The 19,837-nt window shown below is 50.7% G+C and overlaps 1 protein-coding gene across 1 annotated transcript; it reads left to right on the plus strand.

Moving 5' to 3' along the window:
• The first annotated feature begins 2,745 nt into the window (after window positions 1-2,745).
• LOC123085866 (nuclear pore complex protein NUP93A) lies at window positions 2,746-18,021 on the plus strand. The gene is made up of 15 exons (XM_044507582.1): window positions 2,746-3,038; window positions 3,150-3,241; window positions 3,375-3,441; window positions 4,134-4,193; window positions 4,265-4,354; window positions 4,962-5,228; window positions 5,437-5,532; window positions 5,658-5,789; window positions 11,421-11,474; window positions 11,567-11,650; window positions 12,477-12,563; window positions 12,893-13,795; window positions 14,269-14,450; window positions 14,545-14,836; window positions 17,676-18,021. Exons 1-15 carry the CDS (start codon window positions 2,916-2,918, stop codon window positions 17,751-17,753), a joined length of 2,607 nt encoding a protein of 868 aa, XP_044363517.1. The 5' UTR covers window positions 2,746-2,915; the 3' UTR covers window positions 17,754-18,021.
• Window positions 18,022-19,837: the final 1,816 nt, after the last annotated feature.

Consider the following 19,837-nt stretch of genomic DNA (forward strand, 5'->3'; position numbering starts at 1 on the left):
TTATAATAAAATATAGGCTAAAAGGCTGAGTTGGCGGCCTTCCGGCGATGGTCTTCTCGGACTCCATGATCAACGTAGCACCCCGGCCGTTCATTCCAAGTGTCCCGACCCGCCTCCGCTTACGGAGCTGCTAGCACTGGGAGGCTCTTGGGGCTGCTGGGCCTCTTCCAGAAGAGCTTGACAGCGTGCAACCGCGCGCATGATATCTTCGCGGAACCGCTCTAGTTCCATGTCTTTGGCCTGGTAGCAAATTCCGTCCATCACCTGCATCCTCAAGATATCACGTTGGCGATGTTCTACTTCATCGGGGACATCAACTCCGCCAAGAATGCGCTCGAGCCTGGCCAGCACATCGATGTGTAACTTACTAATCATCGTACACGAGTACTCGCAGACGCATCGTGTGCGATACTCCTAGCCACCGCAAGCAACTAGTTTGCATTTTTCAAAATTTTTTGTACAAACAGAATCACACACGAACTAACTATAGTAACCGTTTGTGTTATAATTTCTCATCGCAAACAGTTCATCCGAGTGGGCTGTTTGTTGCATATCACACACATCTTGTTTACACGAATCGTTTGTGTTCTTTTGGCTCATGGCAAATAATTCATCTATGTGTACTGTATGCCGCATATCACACACATCTTGTTATGTTGAACCGTTTCTGTTCTCTTCCCTAATCAAAAACAGTTCATCCAAGTGAACCGTATGCCGTATATCACACACACCTTGATCTGGCTGACCATTTCTGTTACATTCCCTAATAGGACATAGCTCATCGGAGCGAACTGTATGCCCTATATCACACACACATTAATATGGCTGCCTGTTTTTGTTGTTCTTCCTCATGGCAAATAATTCTTATGGATCAACCTTATGCCCCTCGTCGCACACGTAACTAAAATCTGAACCGTGTTTGATGTCTCCGCCATCGCAAATGTTTTGCATCTTTTTTGACGGTTTTTACATCCCCGTTTGCGATTAATGCATCGCACACAATTTCGTTAAAGGGTCTCTGATTGTAGTGTCGCGTTAGCAGCATCCTGCAGTAGTGCACCACTTCGACCAGAACTACCAACATAATAAATATGATTAAAACCAAGAGTATTTGCTAAACCTTTGACACGTGCTTTTGAAATTTGTGTCTCTACAATACATAGCATCATTGGGGCATATTGCTTCGCTAGGTCATGAAGCTCCCAAACTATAGCCGACGTGCCTGCACCACGATAGTTCCAGCATAATATACTCACTGGGCTCGGAGGTGCTCTATTTGGGAGCCCACCAGTTTTGCTTCATTGCCCTTGCAAGGAGCTGAAGTGCTTGGTGTAGTACTCTTGTCAACCGCTGCTCCAATCTGCTTCAGATCTTGTTTAGATGATGGGCTAGGAGGGATCTGCGGTGGTGGGAGGGCTAGCAAGTTACCCTACACAGAAGCAAGGCTCGCAGCCGTGTCAACCTGAGAGAGATCAACAAGATTAGACAGGGGCTTCCTGTTCAGATCGGCTTAAGACATTATTGCATCAGAGTTTTCTCCCCCACTCGCATGGCCAGCCAGATCGTCACTAGCATGTGCAGGTCCACATCCAGGGCCTCTATCTACACAACCGCCACCGCGTCCCTGTCCTCTTTCTCTCCCTATACCTCCGCCTAGGCCAGGGCCACCACCACATAACTAGGAGGCATGGAGGTCCTTGAAAACCACGGCTTTGAGTGGATGGATTACATCTCCACACTCCTTGAACATGTGCCCCAGATGGCCGCACACCGCACACCAATCAGGCAAGCATTCATATTTAATATAGAATATTTCTCTCTTCTTCCCCTTAACCAGTGAAACTGCTTCTTGAGAGGCTTCTTGATGTTGATCCTGACCCGCACTTGAAAGAAGTTACCCTCGAAATCAAGTGACTTTGGTTCTGCATACACATACGGAGAAATAGCCATCTCGAAGATCATGAATTTGTGCCTAAATCTCCAATGTGTCCAGTGCATATGCTGACGGTTTAGTGAATCTGTCGTATGGTGCCAAGATCACTGCATTACCTTGAATGTCCATGGGTCTTTTTCCATGACCCATTCCCAATCGCCCAAGCATGAGAATTGAAGCGTGCACATGTTTGTCCGGGGGGGGGGGGGGGTTGATCTGCACTTCTTTTGCCAGATCCCATGCAACTGTCATGTTTCAGTAGAACAAGTATTGGCTATAGGATTTCTCCATGTGCACTCTTGCAATAGCCATTCAATGAACAACCGTCGCCGGAATCTCCTCTTCTTCCTCGACAACTACATCGTCAAGGTCTTCTCTGAGAGTCCTAACGCTGCCATCATCTCTTCGACATTGCTCGGGGCCGTCCTCGAGCTTGATGCCTTTTCTGCCACTGTGAATCCTAGCCTGATGAGTAGTAGATCGTCGAGAGGGAAAATCCCAAAATCGTCCTGTCAAAACGAAACAACCAAGGCCGGGAAGCGATGCGGAGATCGCCCCTTGGTGAGCCTGAGCTGTTCGCTGGAAGAAAATAGCGGGGGAGGTGAGATCTCAACGGTGCCGCCAGTGCGTTGCCGAGAGGACCCTAAAACCCTAACGAGAGGGGATTGTTTCTTAGACCACCCATTTGAAAAGATTGTCTGACCCGCATTTTAACCTTTTTTTTCAGCAATTCCGGTGAATTTGAACTGAAAAATGATCAGTTCTGGCATCTGGCCCAACCCATATATACCCACAACCCAAGCTCCCCTCCTATTCAAAAGCCAGAAAGAAGCCCGAGGGTACACAAGGAGCGAAGAAGCGAGCCCAAACCATTTTGCCCAACAACTCGTTCCTCCCCTCCCCACTCCCAAAACCCCAGTTCGAGCGCGGCGCCGGAGCGCAGATAAATAGCTCCCCGCGAACACCTCCATCTACGGCGGCGATGGCCGGCGTCGGCGCCGATGGCGGAGGAGACACGGAGATGGGCGGCTGGTCAGAGCTGCTCAACATCTCCACCAAGCTCCTCGAGCAGGCCGCCCCCACCCCTCACTTCCCTACCCTCCAGGTGCCGCATCGCGCTCTTCCTTGCCCTCCTCGCCCGCATCTATCTCTTGCCGCGCCGGCGCCTCCCTCGCTTTCTTCCGCCTGATGGGTTCGTTGTTGTTGGCCCGCGCAGAGGAACCTGGACCAGCTCGAGGTGCTCTCCACGAAGCTTAAGGCCAAGACGATCCGCGCCGAGGCGCCGTCGCAGTCGCTCTCCGCCACCAGGTTGCTCTCCTGGACCCCTTTAGTTAACTCTGAGAGGGCCTCTCTGCCCATCTCTCCGTGATGTTGCGTTCGAATAGGGATTGCTGCTTCTGGTGTTTTGGAGGTACTTAGGGTTTCGGCTGTGCATCTGCAGGTTGCTGGCGCGCGAGGGGATCAACGCGGAGCAGCTCACCAGGGACCTCAAGTCATTTGAACTCAAGGTGATTAGGTTGTAAACCTGGAAATGCATGCAGGGTTCATTTCAGAGAATGCTATATAGATAATCTTATGTGTCGGTCGTTTAGACGAGGCAGTTGATTTTGTCGAAGTCTTGACATTTTGTGCTGCACTCTTTTTTCTTTCATCCATAGCCGGCCATTGGGTCTCTTCACTTGTTTTCTTCGATTAGCAGTGTTAAGAATTTCCCCACTTCATGAAGAGGCAGAACTGCAGAACTCATGCTGATTGCCTGAAAGAAAAGAATAGCATGAATAACGCTACCTTCTCAGTTTCTTACATAAGATCCTAGTTTTACTTTTAGACACACATTCCTTAGTCTTTTTTTAGCTTGTAGTCCACTTTATTAATACACATTCCCTAAGTATGGAGGCTGCAAATCACTCACTTATCTGAAACAATGTTTTCTAGTCTCAGTTGAGGCAATGTAGTGTTTTCATTTAAAGCTTCCTACTCAAAAGACAGAAAATATTGTTGTGAGTGGTCAGGTCAGATGTTACTACTTATCATAGTGTAACAATCTTTTGCGACCAATTAGGCCAGCACATAGTTTTCTACCCTGTTGCCCTATGTATATCTGCGCTTGCTTGTTATTGTACATCTACAGCTCTTGAATATCACTCAGGCAACAGGTTATCAGTATACATCATAGTGGCTGCATTTTTTTTAATTGTAGACCACCTTTGAGGATGTTTTTCCATCGGAAGCAACTTCTGTCGAGGAATACCTGCAACAGGTGAACACCTCTCTCTTTAGTGATTTTTCTTCTGAATTTCATGGAGTGCATCACGGAGTTTGTGTTTTCAGCTTCATGAAATGGCAATTGTCTCATCCATCCAAGGAGCACAAAAGGACAACTTACAGAGTTTTAACAATTATATGATGCAAGTTCTTGAGGTCGGTTGCCTTTTGGTTTTATTCTATTCAGCTTTATTTTTGTAGCAGATCTAGTAGCTATGATAATACCTTCATAAGTTCATATTGCAACTTTTTGCAGCATCTTGAGGTATGTACCACTACCATCCATGCTTTCGGTCGTGTTATCTAATCAAATCTGTTGCATCTTTCAGAAATTAGCTATATTTGTGGTAGTTTTGTAATGCTAGGTGTTGTAACTAACAGGTCGGAGCAAGTTCCACCATTGAGCTAATGTCTTCATTTTTGAATTGCTACGCTGACAACTTAGCAATTTAATATGCTTGGTAGTGGATGCTTTGAATTGTTTTAGGGCGTGTTTGGTTTGTGTCAAGGTTGCCCTACCAAAATATTGGCTAGCCAAATTTTTGGTTGAGGTTTTGCTTGCCCATGGATTGGCCAACATTGGCTAGAAAAATTAAATGAACTAGAGTTGGGAAAGGAGCATTGGCATGCCAAAATGTTGGTCCTCATCCAAACAAAGACCAATGTTTTGGTTATACCAAAAAATTGGTAGGGTACACTTTGTTTACGATCCAAACATACCTTTACTGTTCAGTTCTAACAATTTTTAGTAACTTTGTTGTAGGATGACTGGCAGAAGGAGAAGAGAGATTTCTTGCAGAGTCTAAGCCGACTTTCTACATTACCAAAGAGAAACACCAATCTAGCTGGTGGTCTGTCTCGTTATGCTCTGATGCCATCTTCAGCTTCCAGTCCTCAAGCTTCATCAGGGCTGCCTGCTGCGGAAGTCATGCCCATACCTAACAAGACCATAATTGATAGTAAATCTTCAGTTTACGCGGGGGTTGTGAAGGATCTCAACGACGCTAGAGGACGCAGTCTGCCTTTCAGTGTAAGCTTCTATATCAAGATTTTATATGTCAGCGCCTTATTGGTCATGTGCAGATTAGTATTCATGTCTGTTAGTCATCCTGTTTTTCTCCAATTAATTTAGGTTTGACAAATGTCTTAAGTGTATTTTTGTATGTTATCATCGGGGCAATAAGTTCTCTTGATGCACCGAATTCTACTAATGCTTATTGAGACCTTTTTTTTGTTAGCCTGCTACAGCTTTCAGAGCTGCCTACGAGTCCTTGTCTCTTGATGCTACTGGCTCGAAGTCAGTGACCATGCAGAAAGTGTGGCATTTGATTCAGGCAATAACCTTTAATTGTACAGAACAGTATGCAATATCAACTATATGATGTCTATGTGACATTTCCTTGTTTCTCTTATTTCATTGTGATTTATTTAAGGTGCTTTTCCTGTTTGTCTAATTCAGGCATTAGTAGGGGAAGGGTCAACTCATAAAAATGTTTCAAGAAAAATGTCACTAGTGGTTGGAGCAAGGCGACACCTTGAATGGGGTCATGAGAAATACATTATTGAGACCATCAACAGCCAGCCAGCACTAGTGAGTATTTCTGTGTAGCTTTTTATTACTGAATACTTCTATCCAAATTCACTTCTGAAAATGAAAAAAAGATTTCACAAGTGCTATGTAAGATTTCTGAATAATGATATTTGTTTTGTATTTACCTGAATTTTTTTCTATGTTGTGGTATGGCCTATTGGTACTTCTGTTCTATACATATGGTAGAATCAAGTACTCTACCAGGTCTAGGCCGTAGGTGGTAAGGGAAGGATGGAGGAGGGCGTGGCGAGGAACGGGCGCGCCGGCGGCAGGGCGCCGTCGCGAGCTAGGAGAAGGGCGGCGGCGGTTAGGGCTGTTGGCGGCTAGGGTTTCCGGCTCCTCAGGGAGCCGGGCAATAGGAGATAATATTCTTCTTATTGCTCGATCTCAAACGATGTCTTACACGAGTATTTATAACTTTAGCCTAAGATAACTTGCCTAAGATAACTTGGGCCAAGCCCCTAATACTAATGCCCGGTGGGCCTCTTCCTAGTATAGACCAAACCGGTCATGACATCTCTCCCCGCCTGCGCAAACAACTCGTCCTCGAGCTGAAAGTTTGGATAGTGTTGACGGAATTCCTCATGCTGTTCCCAAGTAGCCTCCTCCTCCGGAAGGCCTGCCCACTGAACTAAGACGAACCAGATGCCACGACGGAGCTGGGCCTGCAACACCTTTGCTGGCTCTGGAAGAATGCGACCATCGGCGGTTGGAGGAAGCGCCGGAGGGGCCGCCGGTGGCTCGCCACGGAAAGGCTTGAGCAGCCCCACATGAAACACGTCGTGGATGCGAGCGCGAGCTGGAAGCTGAAGACGATAGGCCACCTTCCCGATGCGCTCCACGATAGGGAAGGGCCCGGCGTAGCGGGGGCTGAGCTTGCGCTTCGCGCGCGGGTCCAGTGACTGCGTAGAGCGGTGGAGAAGACGCAGCCACACCCAGTCACCCACTGCGAACTCCTCCTCATGATGATGATCGTCGTAGTAGTGCTTGGCCGTCTGCTGGGCCTGAAGTAGACGTTGACGGACCTCAGCCAGCATCTCATCACGGGTGCGGATAAGGTCACCCGCAACCGCTGTCCGAGCCGTCTCCGGGTCGACCGGAAGTATAGGCGGGGGTGGTCGACCATAGACCACCTCAAATGGCGTCGCGCGCAGGGCGGAGTGATAAGAGGTGTTGTAGCAGTACTCCGCCCAAGAGAGCCAGTCCACCCAAGCTCGAGGCCGATCACCTGTCACACAACGCAAATACATGGCAATGACCTTGTTAACCACCTCAGGCTGACCGTCCGTCTGAGGATGGAATGCTGTACTCAGGCGGAGCTGGACACCCGCCATCCTGAAGAGGTCGCGCCAGACATGGCCCGTGAAGACTGGGTCCCGATCACAGACGATCGAAGTAGGGAACCCGTGTAGACGGACGATGCCGTCGAAGAAGGCCCGGGCCACGGACGCCGCCGTGTACGGATGGCCGAGCGCGATGAAGTGGGCGTACTTAGAGAAGCGATCGACCACCGTGAGGATGACCGACTTGCCCCCCACCTTGGGAAGGCCCTCGATGAAGTCCATGGAGATATCCGCCCAGACCTGAGATGGCACTTCCAAGGGCCGAAGGAGCCCAGCCGGCCTCAGGGTCTCCGTCTTGTTGCGCTGGCAAGTCTGACAAGACCGAACCCAGTCGCGGACCAGGGCACGATCGCCAGGGATGTAGAAGTCGGCGCGAAGACGATGGAGGGTTTTCTGCACACCCTCATGGCCCGCCGAGTGGGCGAGTTGCAACACCTGGTGACGGAGATCATCATGAGCCGGAACAAAGATCCGGCGCCCATGGAGGAGCAGTCCGTCAGAGAAGCGCCAGGGCTCCTCCAAGTCGCCGCCCGCGAGCTGCTGCTGAAGAAGTGCGGCGTCATCGGCCGTCGCAGTGGCGCGGCGAATGTCGGCGAAGAGACCGAACGATGGCCCGGAGCGGATGCACAGGGCCGTCCCGGCGGACGCGTCGGCGGGTGGCGCGAGGTTGGAATCGTGACGGGATAGCGCGTCGGCCACGGTGTTAAGACGGCCCGGCCGATACTCGACGGAGAAGTCGAAGCCGAAGAGCTTGCTGATCCACTGGTGCTGCGGAACGGTCGACAGCCGTTGATCCAACAAGAACTTCAGGCTGTAGTGGTCCGTGCGAATATGGAAGGTCCGCCCCCACAAGTATGGTCGCCAATGACGCACGACCTGGACGAGGCCAATGAGCTCTCGCTCGTAAGCTGCCAACTTAAGATGGCGCGGCGCGAAAGGCTGACTGAAGAAAGCGAGGGGCCCATCGCCCTGATGAAGTACGGCGCCGAAACCGGCGCCCGAGGCGTCACAGTCCACCACAAACGGGCGGTCAAAGTCTGGCATCTGGAGGACGGGGCCCGTCGTGAGGGCCCCCTTGAGGGTCTCGAATGCTGCCGTCGCCTCGTCGTTCCAGGCGAAGGCGTCGCGGCGAAGCAACCGCGTGAGGGGCGCCGCGATGAGTCCGAACTCCCGGATAAATTTCCGGTAGTAGCCGGCGAGTCTGAGGAACCCGCAGAGAGCCCGCGGCGAGTGAGGCGTTGGCCATGCGGAGACGGCCGCCACCTTATCGGCGTCCATGGCCACCCCGTCGGCCGAGATGACATGGCCGAGGTAGGCGACGGTAGGCGTCCCGAACGAGCACTTCGAGCGCTTAAGGTGGAGGCGGTGCGCTCGAAGCTTGTTGAAGACGATGGCGACGTGCTGGAGATGCTCGGCCCAGGTGGCGCTGTAGATAAGAATGTCATCAAAGAAAACAAGCACAAACCGCCGTAAGTAGGGTCGAAGGACGTCGTTCATCAGGGCCTGGAACGTCGCCGGGGCGTTGGCGAGGCCGAAGGGCATCACCAAGAACTCGAAGTGACCATGGTGGGTGCGAAATGCTGTCTTGGCGATGTTGTTCGGATGCATGCGCACCTGATGATAGCCCGACCGGAGATCGAGCTTGGTGAAGAAGCGCGCCCCGTGGAGCTCATCCAAGAGCTCGTCGACCACCGGTATAGGGAACTTGTCCTTGAGCGTGAGCGCGTTGAGGGTGCGGTAGTCGATGCAGAAGTGCCATGTGCCGTCCGACTTACGGACGAGAAGCACCGGCGCCGAGAAGGGCGACGTGGAGATCCGGATGATGCCCGCGGCGAGCATCAGTGCACACTGGCGCTCCAACTCATCCTTCTGCAGCTGGGGGTAGCGGTAGGGCCGCACCGCCACCGGAGTGGAGCCCGGTACGAGGTGAATATGATGGTCGTACACTCGGGCAGGCGGAAGACCCTGCGGCTCGTCGAAGAGGTTGCTGTGCTGCTGCAGAAGGGAATCCAGCAGGGGGTGCTTGGCCTTCGAGGACGCGGCGGCCAACTGGAGGTGTGGCACGGCCGGCGCGGCGCCCCCAAGGCCCTCCCACCGGATGCGGCGGCCCTGCCGCCAGAATGTCATTGTGAGCGCATCGAAATCCCACAGGATGGGGCCGAGGGTCCGGAGGAAGTCCACCCCGAGAATGAAGTCGAAGCAGCCGAGGTCGATCCTTGCACAGGTGATGGAGAAGTGTTCGCCACCGATGGAGATGGGAACGTTGCGGGCGAGTCCATGGCACCGGAGGCGATCGCCGTTCGCCACCGTGATCCGCAGGTGCTCCCCGCCTGTCGTCGGAAGGGCTAGTCGACGCATGGTCGACTCGGGCAGAAAGTTGTGAGTGGAGCCCGTATCCAGCAGGGCCACCACAGGCAGCAACATGGTCCGCTCGCCCCGGATGCCGGCCAGGGCGTGAAGGGAGACGACGCACACCGTCGCCGCGGGATCCGCGGCCACGTCCTCGGGCGCCGCAGGTGGAGGTAGGGCGTCGGGCGAGTCGTCCGCCTCAGTGTAGTCGACCGTCTCCAAATAAAATAGGCGGGGGCATACATGGGTCGGTGTGTATGGCTCATCGCAGTTGAAGCAGAGACCCTGACGGCGGCGCTCCTGCTGCTCGGCCGGTGATAGCCGACGGAAAGGTCGTGTGGCGGCCGGGGGTGTGGCCGTCGTGGCTGGAGGAGGCCGACCCGGGGCTGGGGGAGTCGGAGCTGGCCGACTGGGCTGGCGGCTGCTCCGTCCGAGTGGCTGCTGCAGTGCCTGGGCCCGCTGCTCGAAGGCCCGGGCATAGTACATGGCCGTCTGGAGGTCGGGGGGGGGGGTCCCGGAGCTCGACGTCCACGCGAATATGGTCCGGCAGGCCGCCCACAAAGAGCTCGGCGCGCTGGGTCGCGGAGACGCCCGGCGCGTGGCACGCCAGGGCCTGGAAGCGGTCGGCGTAGTCCTGCACCGTAGATGTGAAAGGTAGACGGCCGAGGGCCGCCAGTCGGCTCCCGCGGATAGGAGGCCCAAAGCGGAGGAGACAAAGCTCCTGGAAGCGCTCCCATGGTGGCCTGCCGCCCTCGTCCTGCTCGAGAGCGTAGTACCAAGTTTGTGCTGCGCCTCGAAGATGATAGGAAGCGAGCCAGGTACGATCCGAAGCGAGTGTCCGTTGCCCTCGAAAGAACTACTCGCACTGGTTGAGCCAGTTGAGGGGGTCCTCCGTGCCCTCGTAGGTGGCGAAGTCCAGCTTGGCGAAGCGAGGGGGTGGCGGCCCGCCGTGCCTGGGGGCGGCCGCAGTCGCCGGCAGCGCGTATGCCGGTTCGGAAAGCGCCGGGGTGTAGTTCACTGAGCTGGAGGGGTGATCGAATCGTAGGGAGGGGGTCGGGTGTTCCGGCGCCGTGGAGTATACCGGGCCCGGAGACGAGCCGGTCGCCCACGCGGGGATCGACGATGGTGACGGTGGAAACTGCACCTAGTGCAGGGGCCGACCCGTGGCCCGAGATGCGGGTGGTGGTGCTGACGATGGCGGTGGCGTTGGGTGGAGCTGCTGCACCGGCGCCTGCGTCGGGGGGGGGGGGGCGGCGGCGGCGCCGGAAGAAACTGCTGGGCCGGGCCCCCCAGCGGCGCGGTGGAGGCCGGCCACGCTGGCCAAGGCTGTCCCGCCGCCGAGTAGTGCGACGCCCCTCCGGAGGGCGCCTGGAGGGCCGGGGCGGCCCACTGTAGCGGCGGCGGTCCGTAGGCGGTGGTGACGGCGCTCGGTGGCGGGGGCTGGTTCCCGGCGAGGTAGAGGGTAATGCCCATGACCGCCTGGACAAGCTCCCGCAGGGTGCACGACACCTCCTCCGGCGAGAGGAGCGGGGGCGGATCCCCCGTAGTGGTGATGGCCGCTGGCGCGGAGGGGGCGGTGGTCCTGGACGCGATCTCCGTCATCGCCGTGGAAGTTGACACCTCAAGTGCTCCCATGTTGCTTTTCATTATTGAGTTCCCTGAAGATGGAGTGGATCCTATATGCCTGTGTATTTAGGGAAAAAATCACTTATTAGTTTAGTTAGTGATGAAGTCAGTGGTGATTGTTTGATTTACTCTTGCATCCATTTTTATAGTTTTTTGTATACTATCTCAAATTCCCAATCATTCCTCTACCATCCTGTTAATAGTTTTTCTAACCAAATGATGTTTTCCTTTATTCTTGGTTTATATTTTGTGAACCCTGTTAATGTAGAAGATCGATTATGGTTAATCTGTGTGTCATGCTTTGTGGTTCTAGGCTGCTCTTGGTGGATCGGTTGGCAATCTTCAAAAGATTCGTGCATTTCTTCGGGTCTGTTTTGAGTTTGATGATTAATCTGTCTATTTTCTGCATTGTTTAAATCTGTAACCAAATGCAATTATTTTATCTGTATGAATTGACAGGTCCGGTTGCGGGATCATGGCGTGTTAGACTTTGATGCAAGTGATCTTCGCAGACAGCCACCAGTGGATACAACATGGCAGCAGGTTTACTTTGCCTGTTTGACTGTATTAAACATCGAATGAAAATTGTAACTGACAGCATTTTTTTTCTATCTAGTAATGGCAACATAAAACTCCTAAAAGTAAGCTTAATAGGTTAAATGGAAAATTGCTACTAGAATAAGATAAGAGCAGTAATCAAGGAATTGATACGTTTATCGCATCACTTCATTAGAGCATCAAGATGAAGCACGGTGCAACCATTGGTTTTTAAAGGGGGACTGTTCTGTTCAACTTAACTTAGGTCTGTCATGAAACCATGCATATGGTAGGCCATTGACCGACCTATTTGCGGACTTACTAAAATTAATCGATCACTACAGAAAATGATTTCTTGCTGGGGCCATGGGATTTATTTGAATAATTTATTTCGTGATTACACACCTATGATGTATGTTGTTTGATGGTAGATGGTTCTCAAATCAAGAACTTGTCATCTGTACCATACTCACAAATCAAACTGAATGTGTTGATAGGTATAGGTGCTATGAATAGTTCTCAAAGATGTAATCTCAGAAATCTTATCCATAGCACAAGACAAGTATATAAGGCTATCAAGCATGACATGCCGTATAGAATGTTAGAATTATCACAAGATATCCTAGTGAACAGTTCATCACATCTAATCAACTCCACATGTTCCAGTCAGTGAGGTTAAAGGCATCACATGAGTAAGTCAAAGTAGCATGAGAAAAAACAGTAGGATTACCATCATCATGCAACTCATTGTTTTTATTATGACCTATACAAGTTCTGCACGTACCTTCTCAATGAGAAATATATTTATGTATTATTGTTCCATCTTTTGCAGATTTATTTCTGCTTAAGAACTGGGTATTATGATGAAGCAAGGCAAGTTGCTCAATCATCTCGTGCTGCTTACAACTTCGCCCCTCTGGTAAAGTACTCCCTCCGGTCCTTTTTAGTCTGCATATAAGTTTTGTCTGAAGTCAAAGCATCTCTACTTTGACCAAACTTATAGAAAAAAGTATCAACACATTCAATGCCAAATAAATATTGTTAGATTCATTATGAAATGTATTTTCATGGAATATATATTCGGTATGGTAGATGTTCATATTTTTTAATATATATTTGGTCAAACTTTGCAAAGTTTGACTTGACCTAATCTAATACGTGGAGTAAAAAGGACTGGCGGAGTGTCCATGAATAATGATGGCGGTTTGTTCTTAATAGGAAACATACATATAATATGTTCTCTGGCAGCTTGCAGAATGGATTACTACTAATGGTGCTGTGTCATTAGAGACCGCTCTGACAGCTTCTGAGGAATGTGAAAAAATGCTCAGAATGGGTGACCGACCAGGGCGTCCTGGTTATGATAGAAAGAAGTTGCTTCTTTATGCCATAATTTGTGGCTGTCGACGGCAAATTGACAGATTACTTAAAGATCTGCCAACACTTTTCAATACTATAGAGGATTTCTTGTGGTTCAAGTTGTCAGCTCTACGGGAATACTCCAGTGCATCTTCTTCTAATGTTGCGAATGAAGGCTTGGTTCCTTATATGCTGGAGGATTTACAAAATTATCTGAACAAATTTGAGCCATCGTATTATACAAAGAGTGGAAAAGACCCCTTGGTCTATCCCTATATTCTGCTCTTAAGCATCCAATCACTTCCAGCAATTCTTTATTTGTCTAAAGAAGTTGGAGAGGAAGGGTACCATGTTGATGCTGTGCATATTTCAATTACTCTAGCTGATCATGGTATTCTCCCTGAGGGAGTTGGATCAGGCCAGAAGATGGGTGTAATGGATGCTTGCGCAGAAGCTGCCAGTATTATACGGCAATATGGCTCTATTTACTTGCGCAATGGCAACCTTGATTTGGCCTTGGAGTATTATGCACAGGCTGCTGCTGCAATGGGTGGAGGAGAGGTATCATGGATTGGTCAAGGGAATGCTGATCAACAACGTCAACGAAGTTCAATGTTGATGCAACTGCTCACAGAGATATTACTAAGGGATGGTGGTATTCAACTTCTGCTTGGTCCAAGTGGAATGGGAGAAGAAGGAGAACTAAAAAAGTATATGATGGATTTGAGAAGTAGGCAGCAATTCTTGCTTGAAGCCGCCCATCGGTGTCAAGAGGCAGGGCTTTATGACAAAGTAAGTTTAATTCCTGAACCAAATTGTTTTTAGAATTTTTTGGGTTCTTGTGCTTCAGGGAACATTTTATTTTGTATCTTCCTAGGTTGGGATCCACAAAAGGATCAGCAAGAGCAAGTTATTTTATTACTGTCATGGATTTATATTTCTATTGAATTATTTTATCTCATCATGTTCATAGCTGAGTTGAAAGTCAAACTTCTCTGCTCTTAAAGCGATATGACCCGTCCTAGGACTGATTCTAGATGCTTGAACACTGGTTATCATACCATATTCTGCAGTAGTATTCTCAAGATGACATGCCATCGATTAGTCTTCATTGGCACATGTAACATGCATGGTTTATCAACTTCGATGTGATGCACATGTATCTGAATCCATTTACTTCATGTTATTGAGCTATGTAACTTCAGTCTTGTTTGAGCTATCATGTATCCATCTCATGTTACTTCACTTTTTACATGAAATAACAGTCAGTGGAAATTCACAAAAGAGTTGGAGCCTTTGCCATGGCACTTCAGACAGTAAACAAGTGTCTATCGGATGCAGTATGTGCCCTGGCACACAATATGTCAGATGGCGAAAGCCGTGCTGTTGCTCTAATTCAATCTGGCAATGAAATTTTGGAGACAGCCAGATATTCTTCTGAAGCCAGGTTAATTACCTGCTATCTTCTGCTTCTACATCATGTGACTGTTGGTTATTTATGCCTTGAAAACTTAATTAATCATGTGAAAACTCGCTTGCAGTGTTCAAGACAAGGATCTCATTTCTGAACAGCAAATTGTACTGAGACAGCTTGAAGCTATTCTTCACATTTATAGGCTAGCTCGTGCTGGACAAACTGTTGACGCTCTGAGGGAAACCATCAAACTTCCATTTCTTCATTTGGATCCACAGTCTTCGAATATATCAGTCGATGTATTCAGGAATTTATCACCCCATGTTCAAGCTTGTGTGCCAGATCTCCTGAAGGTTGCTCTAAACTGCATGGACAATGTTAGAGATACCGATGGGACCCTGCGTGCTGTCAAGTCAAAGGTATTCTCTATCCTGTTTATTTTTATTTTTATTGCGTCTATCAGTAGATTTTGCTTTAAAAGGCACTTTTTTTGCACTACCACAGAAAATATGTTGCTGAACTGCATGGAATAGGTGCAATACCGACCATTTCTTGGATCTGCTTAGCACATACTCCTGTTCCAAAATAGATGACTCAACTTTGTACTAAAGTTAGTACAAAGGGCTTCTTTGATTCAAAGGAATTTTATAGGATTTCTGGAGGATTGAAATCCTTAGGATTTTTTCCTATGTTGGTCCTTTGATTCATAGGATTGGATCCCATAGGAATTTTTCCTATGGAATCTTCTGTACTACATTTCATAGGAAATTTAACATCCACTCAAACCTCTTTTTACAATTCCTTTGTTTTTCCCGTGGCATCAAACAATCATTGCTAATTCTATAGGATTCAAATGGGCATGCCACTCCAACCCTACACTTTTCCTATTCCTATGTTTTCAAAATCCTACGAATCAAAGAGGCCCTGAGTTATCTATTTTGGAACGGAGGGAGTAGCTAGGGAGGGGGTAGGGACTACTTGATTTGTAGCCAATTTAACCCTAGCCTACTTTTGGCTAGCCAAGACGTTGGCAACATGTGGTTAAGCCAACATTTGGCAAATTTAGAGTCCATATTTGGCAAAAAAGTGTTGGCCTATCAACATGTTGCCAAATGTGCCTAAGGGCGTCTCTAGCCGTTGGCCCCCCAGGGGGCGTCTAAAAGCGCCGCCTGGGGGTGAGCCGGCGCAAAAAATGGCCCTGGGGGCGAGTCGGTCCCCGGCCGTCGGCCCCCAGGGCCGCCCCCAGGGCCGCCCCCAGGCGCGTATTAAAATAAAAAAAGGACCGTTCGGCGAAGTTATGATAAAAACTAGTTAAATTTCGGCCAAACATGGCAAATTTCGGTGAAATTCGCGCATTTTCATTACATTAACCTAATCTAAAAAAGAAAGGGGCTGAAGTCGTCGCCGCCGTCGCCGCCATCGTCGTCGGCGGCCTTCTCCTTGACGCGGGCGCCCCTGCTGGACCCCTGCCCGGCGTCGCCATGGCGGACTGGCGGCGGCGCGTCGTCATCGTCGTCGCCGTCGCATAAGATGACGACCCCGTCTTCATCGCGGCCGCGTCGGCGCTCCTCGAAGCGGCGCAGGGCGGCGCGCTGGCGCTCCTTCTTCTCCCGGCGCGCCTTCTCCATCACAATGGAGTCCTGGCGCGCCCATTCTAGGATCGTCGTCGTCGAACTCCGCCTTCACCGGCGCCAGCCCTGGCTCCGTCTTCACCGGCGCCAGCCCCGGCTCCATCTTTGGCTTGACGAAGCGTGGAGGAGCCGACGAGGAGGAAGACGAGGAGGCGCGCCGGCCGCCCTCGTTGATGACGATGTCGACGCTGCGAGTGCGCCGACCGATTGGCGCCTCCGCCGCGGGCTCGGCCTTGACGCCGAGAAGCGCCTGAGAACCGGAGGAGTGGGAAGATGAGCGAGAGGAGGAAGACGAGGAGGCGAACCTCCTTGGCGCCCATGCGCGTCGGTGTTGCGACGGGGCGGCCCCCGTCGCAGGATAGGTCAACGGTGGGTTGTTGCCGCCGTCGAGGTACGCCAGCCGGGGACGCCCCACCACAGGTGGCGCCCCTTGCTGTTCTTCACGCCGCCGACCACCGGCGCGCCGTTGGTGGAGGCCAGGCGCTGCTGCTGGCGGCGCTGGAAGTACGCCACCCAAGCCGCGTGATTGCCGGCGGCGTACTGGGGGAGGGAGCGCTCGTTGTCGGTCAGGAGGCGCGCGCGACCTCGACCTCCTCGGCGAAGTACCTGGGCTTCGCCACGACGTCGGGTAACGGGGGAACGGGCACTCCCCCGTCGCTGAGCCGCCACCCTGTCGGCCCGGCGCGCATGTCCGGCGGCGTCGGGATGTTCGCCTGGAACAGGAGCCAGGACTCCTCTTCGCGGAGCGAACGGCGGCCGAAGCCGTTCGCCGCCGCCTCGTCTCCGGGGAAGCGCTCTGCCATGGCGACGGGCTCGGCGATGGTAGAGAGGGAGAGAGAGGGGCTGCCGGTGGCGCTCGGGAGAGGAAGACGGAGACGGAGAGAGAGGGGCTGGGCGGCGGCGAGGGGCGAGTCTGGTGTGGGCACAGGCGACCGCCGGCTTTTATAGCCGCTCCGCGCCCGTGTGTACGCGTGCGAGGGAGGGGAGGCGTCGGCGCGCCGTCCCGTGACGCGCCGCCTGTGAGGAATCAATGGCAAGGCTGACCAGCGGCAGCCTTGCCATTGATTCCCCGCGGGAACCGAGGCAGTTGAGGGAAGAAGAGCCGCCGTGTCCCTGACGCGGCTGGCCCGCGGCTTTTTCGCGCCAAAACAGTTCGCCTCAGCGCCCCCGGACGCCCCCCAGCGCGCCGGGTTCGGCCTGGGTCCGCCGGCGCTGTTTTCGGCCTAGGCTGGCGAAAATCGGATTCCTGGGGACGCGACTGGGCCGTTTTTTCGGCGCCTGCGCAAAAAAAACGCCTGGAGGGGCGCGGCTGGAGATGCCCTAACAACCAACCATGGTTGCTATGCCTAGCTTTGTGCCGATAAGCAGCTGTTGGATAATTTTATCCATGATGACTGTGTAGGCTTGTTAAAGACTGCCTCTAATAAAACTGAACCAGCTGGAGACGGGAAAATACAGTGATATTAGACCTTTCCCGGTGTTGCACATTCATGCTAACTACGCATACGTAAACTTGTTTTTCTGTCGGTGTCGCCAGGGAAGAAAAAATCGCCAACTGTTTTTACGTTGCTAAATTGTAACAGAAATGCTCCTGCAATTTCTGATGCAATATTTTTGTGATGAGCAGATTGCAAACCTTGTGGCAAGCAACATGAGCAGGGATTGGCCACAGGATTTGTACCAGAAGGTGGCTCAGTGCATATGAATAGTTGGTGTTTGGGCTGAAGTGCTAGGGAAATGGGCTGTCTCTATCGGAAGCTCCCCGACACCATTTGAACAGATAGTTGAAGGTTTAAAGTTCCACAAATGTTTTTTTGGTTGCAGAACCATGTCGTCTGTCTTGTTTGTAGGCCCTGTCTGGTTGGTGGGTGTCAAAATTCGAGAAAATTGCCACTTTTCAATTTGTTACTAAATCCAAGGCTGCTGCAGCAGCCTCTTGAATCTTAATTTTCAAGAATTCATCTACTAGTCAATTTTGATGTTGAATCTTGAATTATTTTCGTTAGCATTCAAGTTTGCGGAGTCTGGTTTTCTTTTCAGTTTATCAAATGCGAGGCTGCGACAATCGATACAGCTTCTTGGTTTTTACCACGCAGTGGGCACCTTGCGTGGCACGAGGGAGTCTGACCCGTAGCAGTCCGTCGTTCCGGTGTAAAGCCTTGTAAACTTTAAGACGTGGCTAGCGGGTGCCCGTTGATGAGAGCGAGAGCTCGTCCAAATATATAAGCGGGAGCAAGTTCAGGAGTGCTTCCCGCTCGTCTAAGGGCGTGTTTGGCAACCATTTAGCTTCACAAAACTTCAGGTATTTAGCTTTTCTTCCAGCTTCCCACTCTATGCAGCAAGAGAAATCTGTTTGGTAGCGTGGCTAGCTTCTGCATCGCTAGGGCCTGTTTTAGCGCCATGTTGGCCCGGCTGGAACCAGCCCAGGTCAAATATGTTATACAATTTACGGAGTTATACAAGATTAGAATGCACTCTCTGTAAACCCGTGTATAACTCCGTATTCCATCCATTTGACTGGTCAAACAGGTCAAACAATCCTCATGGCCTGTGGCCCTACCTGTCAGTGGGTGGAAGTAAGAAGTAGAAATGCTGCAGTGGGGATTCAAACCGAATACCTCGAGCTAATATGCGCGCAGGCTGACCAGCCGCTCCGGTTCCAATCTTGTGTCTAATTAGAGGACAAACCCTTTTATACCTTCTAGTCATTCACGTGACAGCGTTGGGATATTTCTTTTTTGCGTATGTTCATATAAGACCATTCTATTGGTTTAGATGATAGTGCATTCTAATTCATAGTGATTTCTTCCATATCGGTTTTACCGTACCAAATTGCACCATCGCAAGCGTAATTTGACTAACGTATATATTTCTGTTGATATCATTTATAAGCATAATTTGGAGTACTTAACACGTGTATATTACTTCTATGCATTTAAACGTTTATTAATAAAATTTTATATAGACATATATTAACCATTTTGATAAGCACACTACGCCATAATTAGCTACAAGATGACCGCACGCCAAATCCCTGGCCGTCTCGTGCTAAAAACAGAGCAACGACGCCCGCCAAATCTACTGGAGCTGCCGCTGCGGCCGCATCACTGTCGAGCCGCCGTCCACGCGTGCATGTTGAACAAAAGAAATTGGAGTGCTAATCCAATCTCGTTTTCTTGCGAGGGAAGTGCTAATGCAATTTTGGCCGTGAATCATATGTACGAGTACACAGTACTGCTAAAACAGCCTTTTAAATCCTAAAAGGCCCGACCACTGAAGCCGAAACGATTATTATTTAAATCCCAAATGGTTCGCACGCTAAAGAAAAAAATGCAATGGCTGTCACGTGAATCTAGTAGGATATAGACGGTTTTTTGCTCAAGTTAGACAAGATGGGAGACAGGTGGAGCTGGTTGCCCTGCTCGCCTGGTTTCGACTCCACACAGGCGCCATAATTTTATTTCACCCTACTCCTTTCTTCCACCCACTGATAGGTAGGGCCCACACAGTCAGAAAAAAACTGACAAGGCCTTGTTTGACCAGTCAAACAGATGAAATACATAGCTATACGATCTGGCAGTGACCATATAATCACCTTAACATGTATATAATGACCGTATTGACCGTATTCTTAAGTACAGTGATCAAAGTGAGTGTACACGATAAGTTCAATGACCACTAGTGCATTTTACTCTTTTGCTTTTGCTAGAGGCATGGATTTGCTTTCGCGAGAGGCATGGTCGTGCCTTTAGGAACAACTTTCGGAAAGGGAAAAAAAGTTCTCCCGGT

This window comes from Triticum aestivum, chromosome 4A (assembly GCF_018294505.1).
Source record: "Triticum aestivum cultivar Chinese Spring chromosome 4A, IWGSC CS RefSeq v2.1, whole genome shotgun sequence".
NCBI classification, from domain to species: domain Eukaryota; kingdom Viridiplantae; phylum Streptophyta; class Magnoliopsida; order Poales; family Poaceae; genus Triticum; species Triticum aestivum.

Excerpts from the sequence above, each read along its gene's own strand:
- LOC123085866 (XM_044507582.1), top strand. The coding sequence starts at position 2,916 with ATGGCCGGCGTCGGCGCCGATGGCGGAGGAGACACGGAGATGGGCGGC. Across the intron at positions 4,355-4,961 it reads ATATGATGCAAGTTCTTGAG|GATGACTGGCAGAAGGAGAA; the intron begins GTCGGTTGCCTT and ends ACTTTGTTGTAG. Across the intron at positions 5,533-5,657 it reads AAGTGTGGCATTTGATTCAG|GCATTAGTAGGGGAAGGGTC; the intron begins GCAATAACCTTT and ends TGTCTAATTCAG.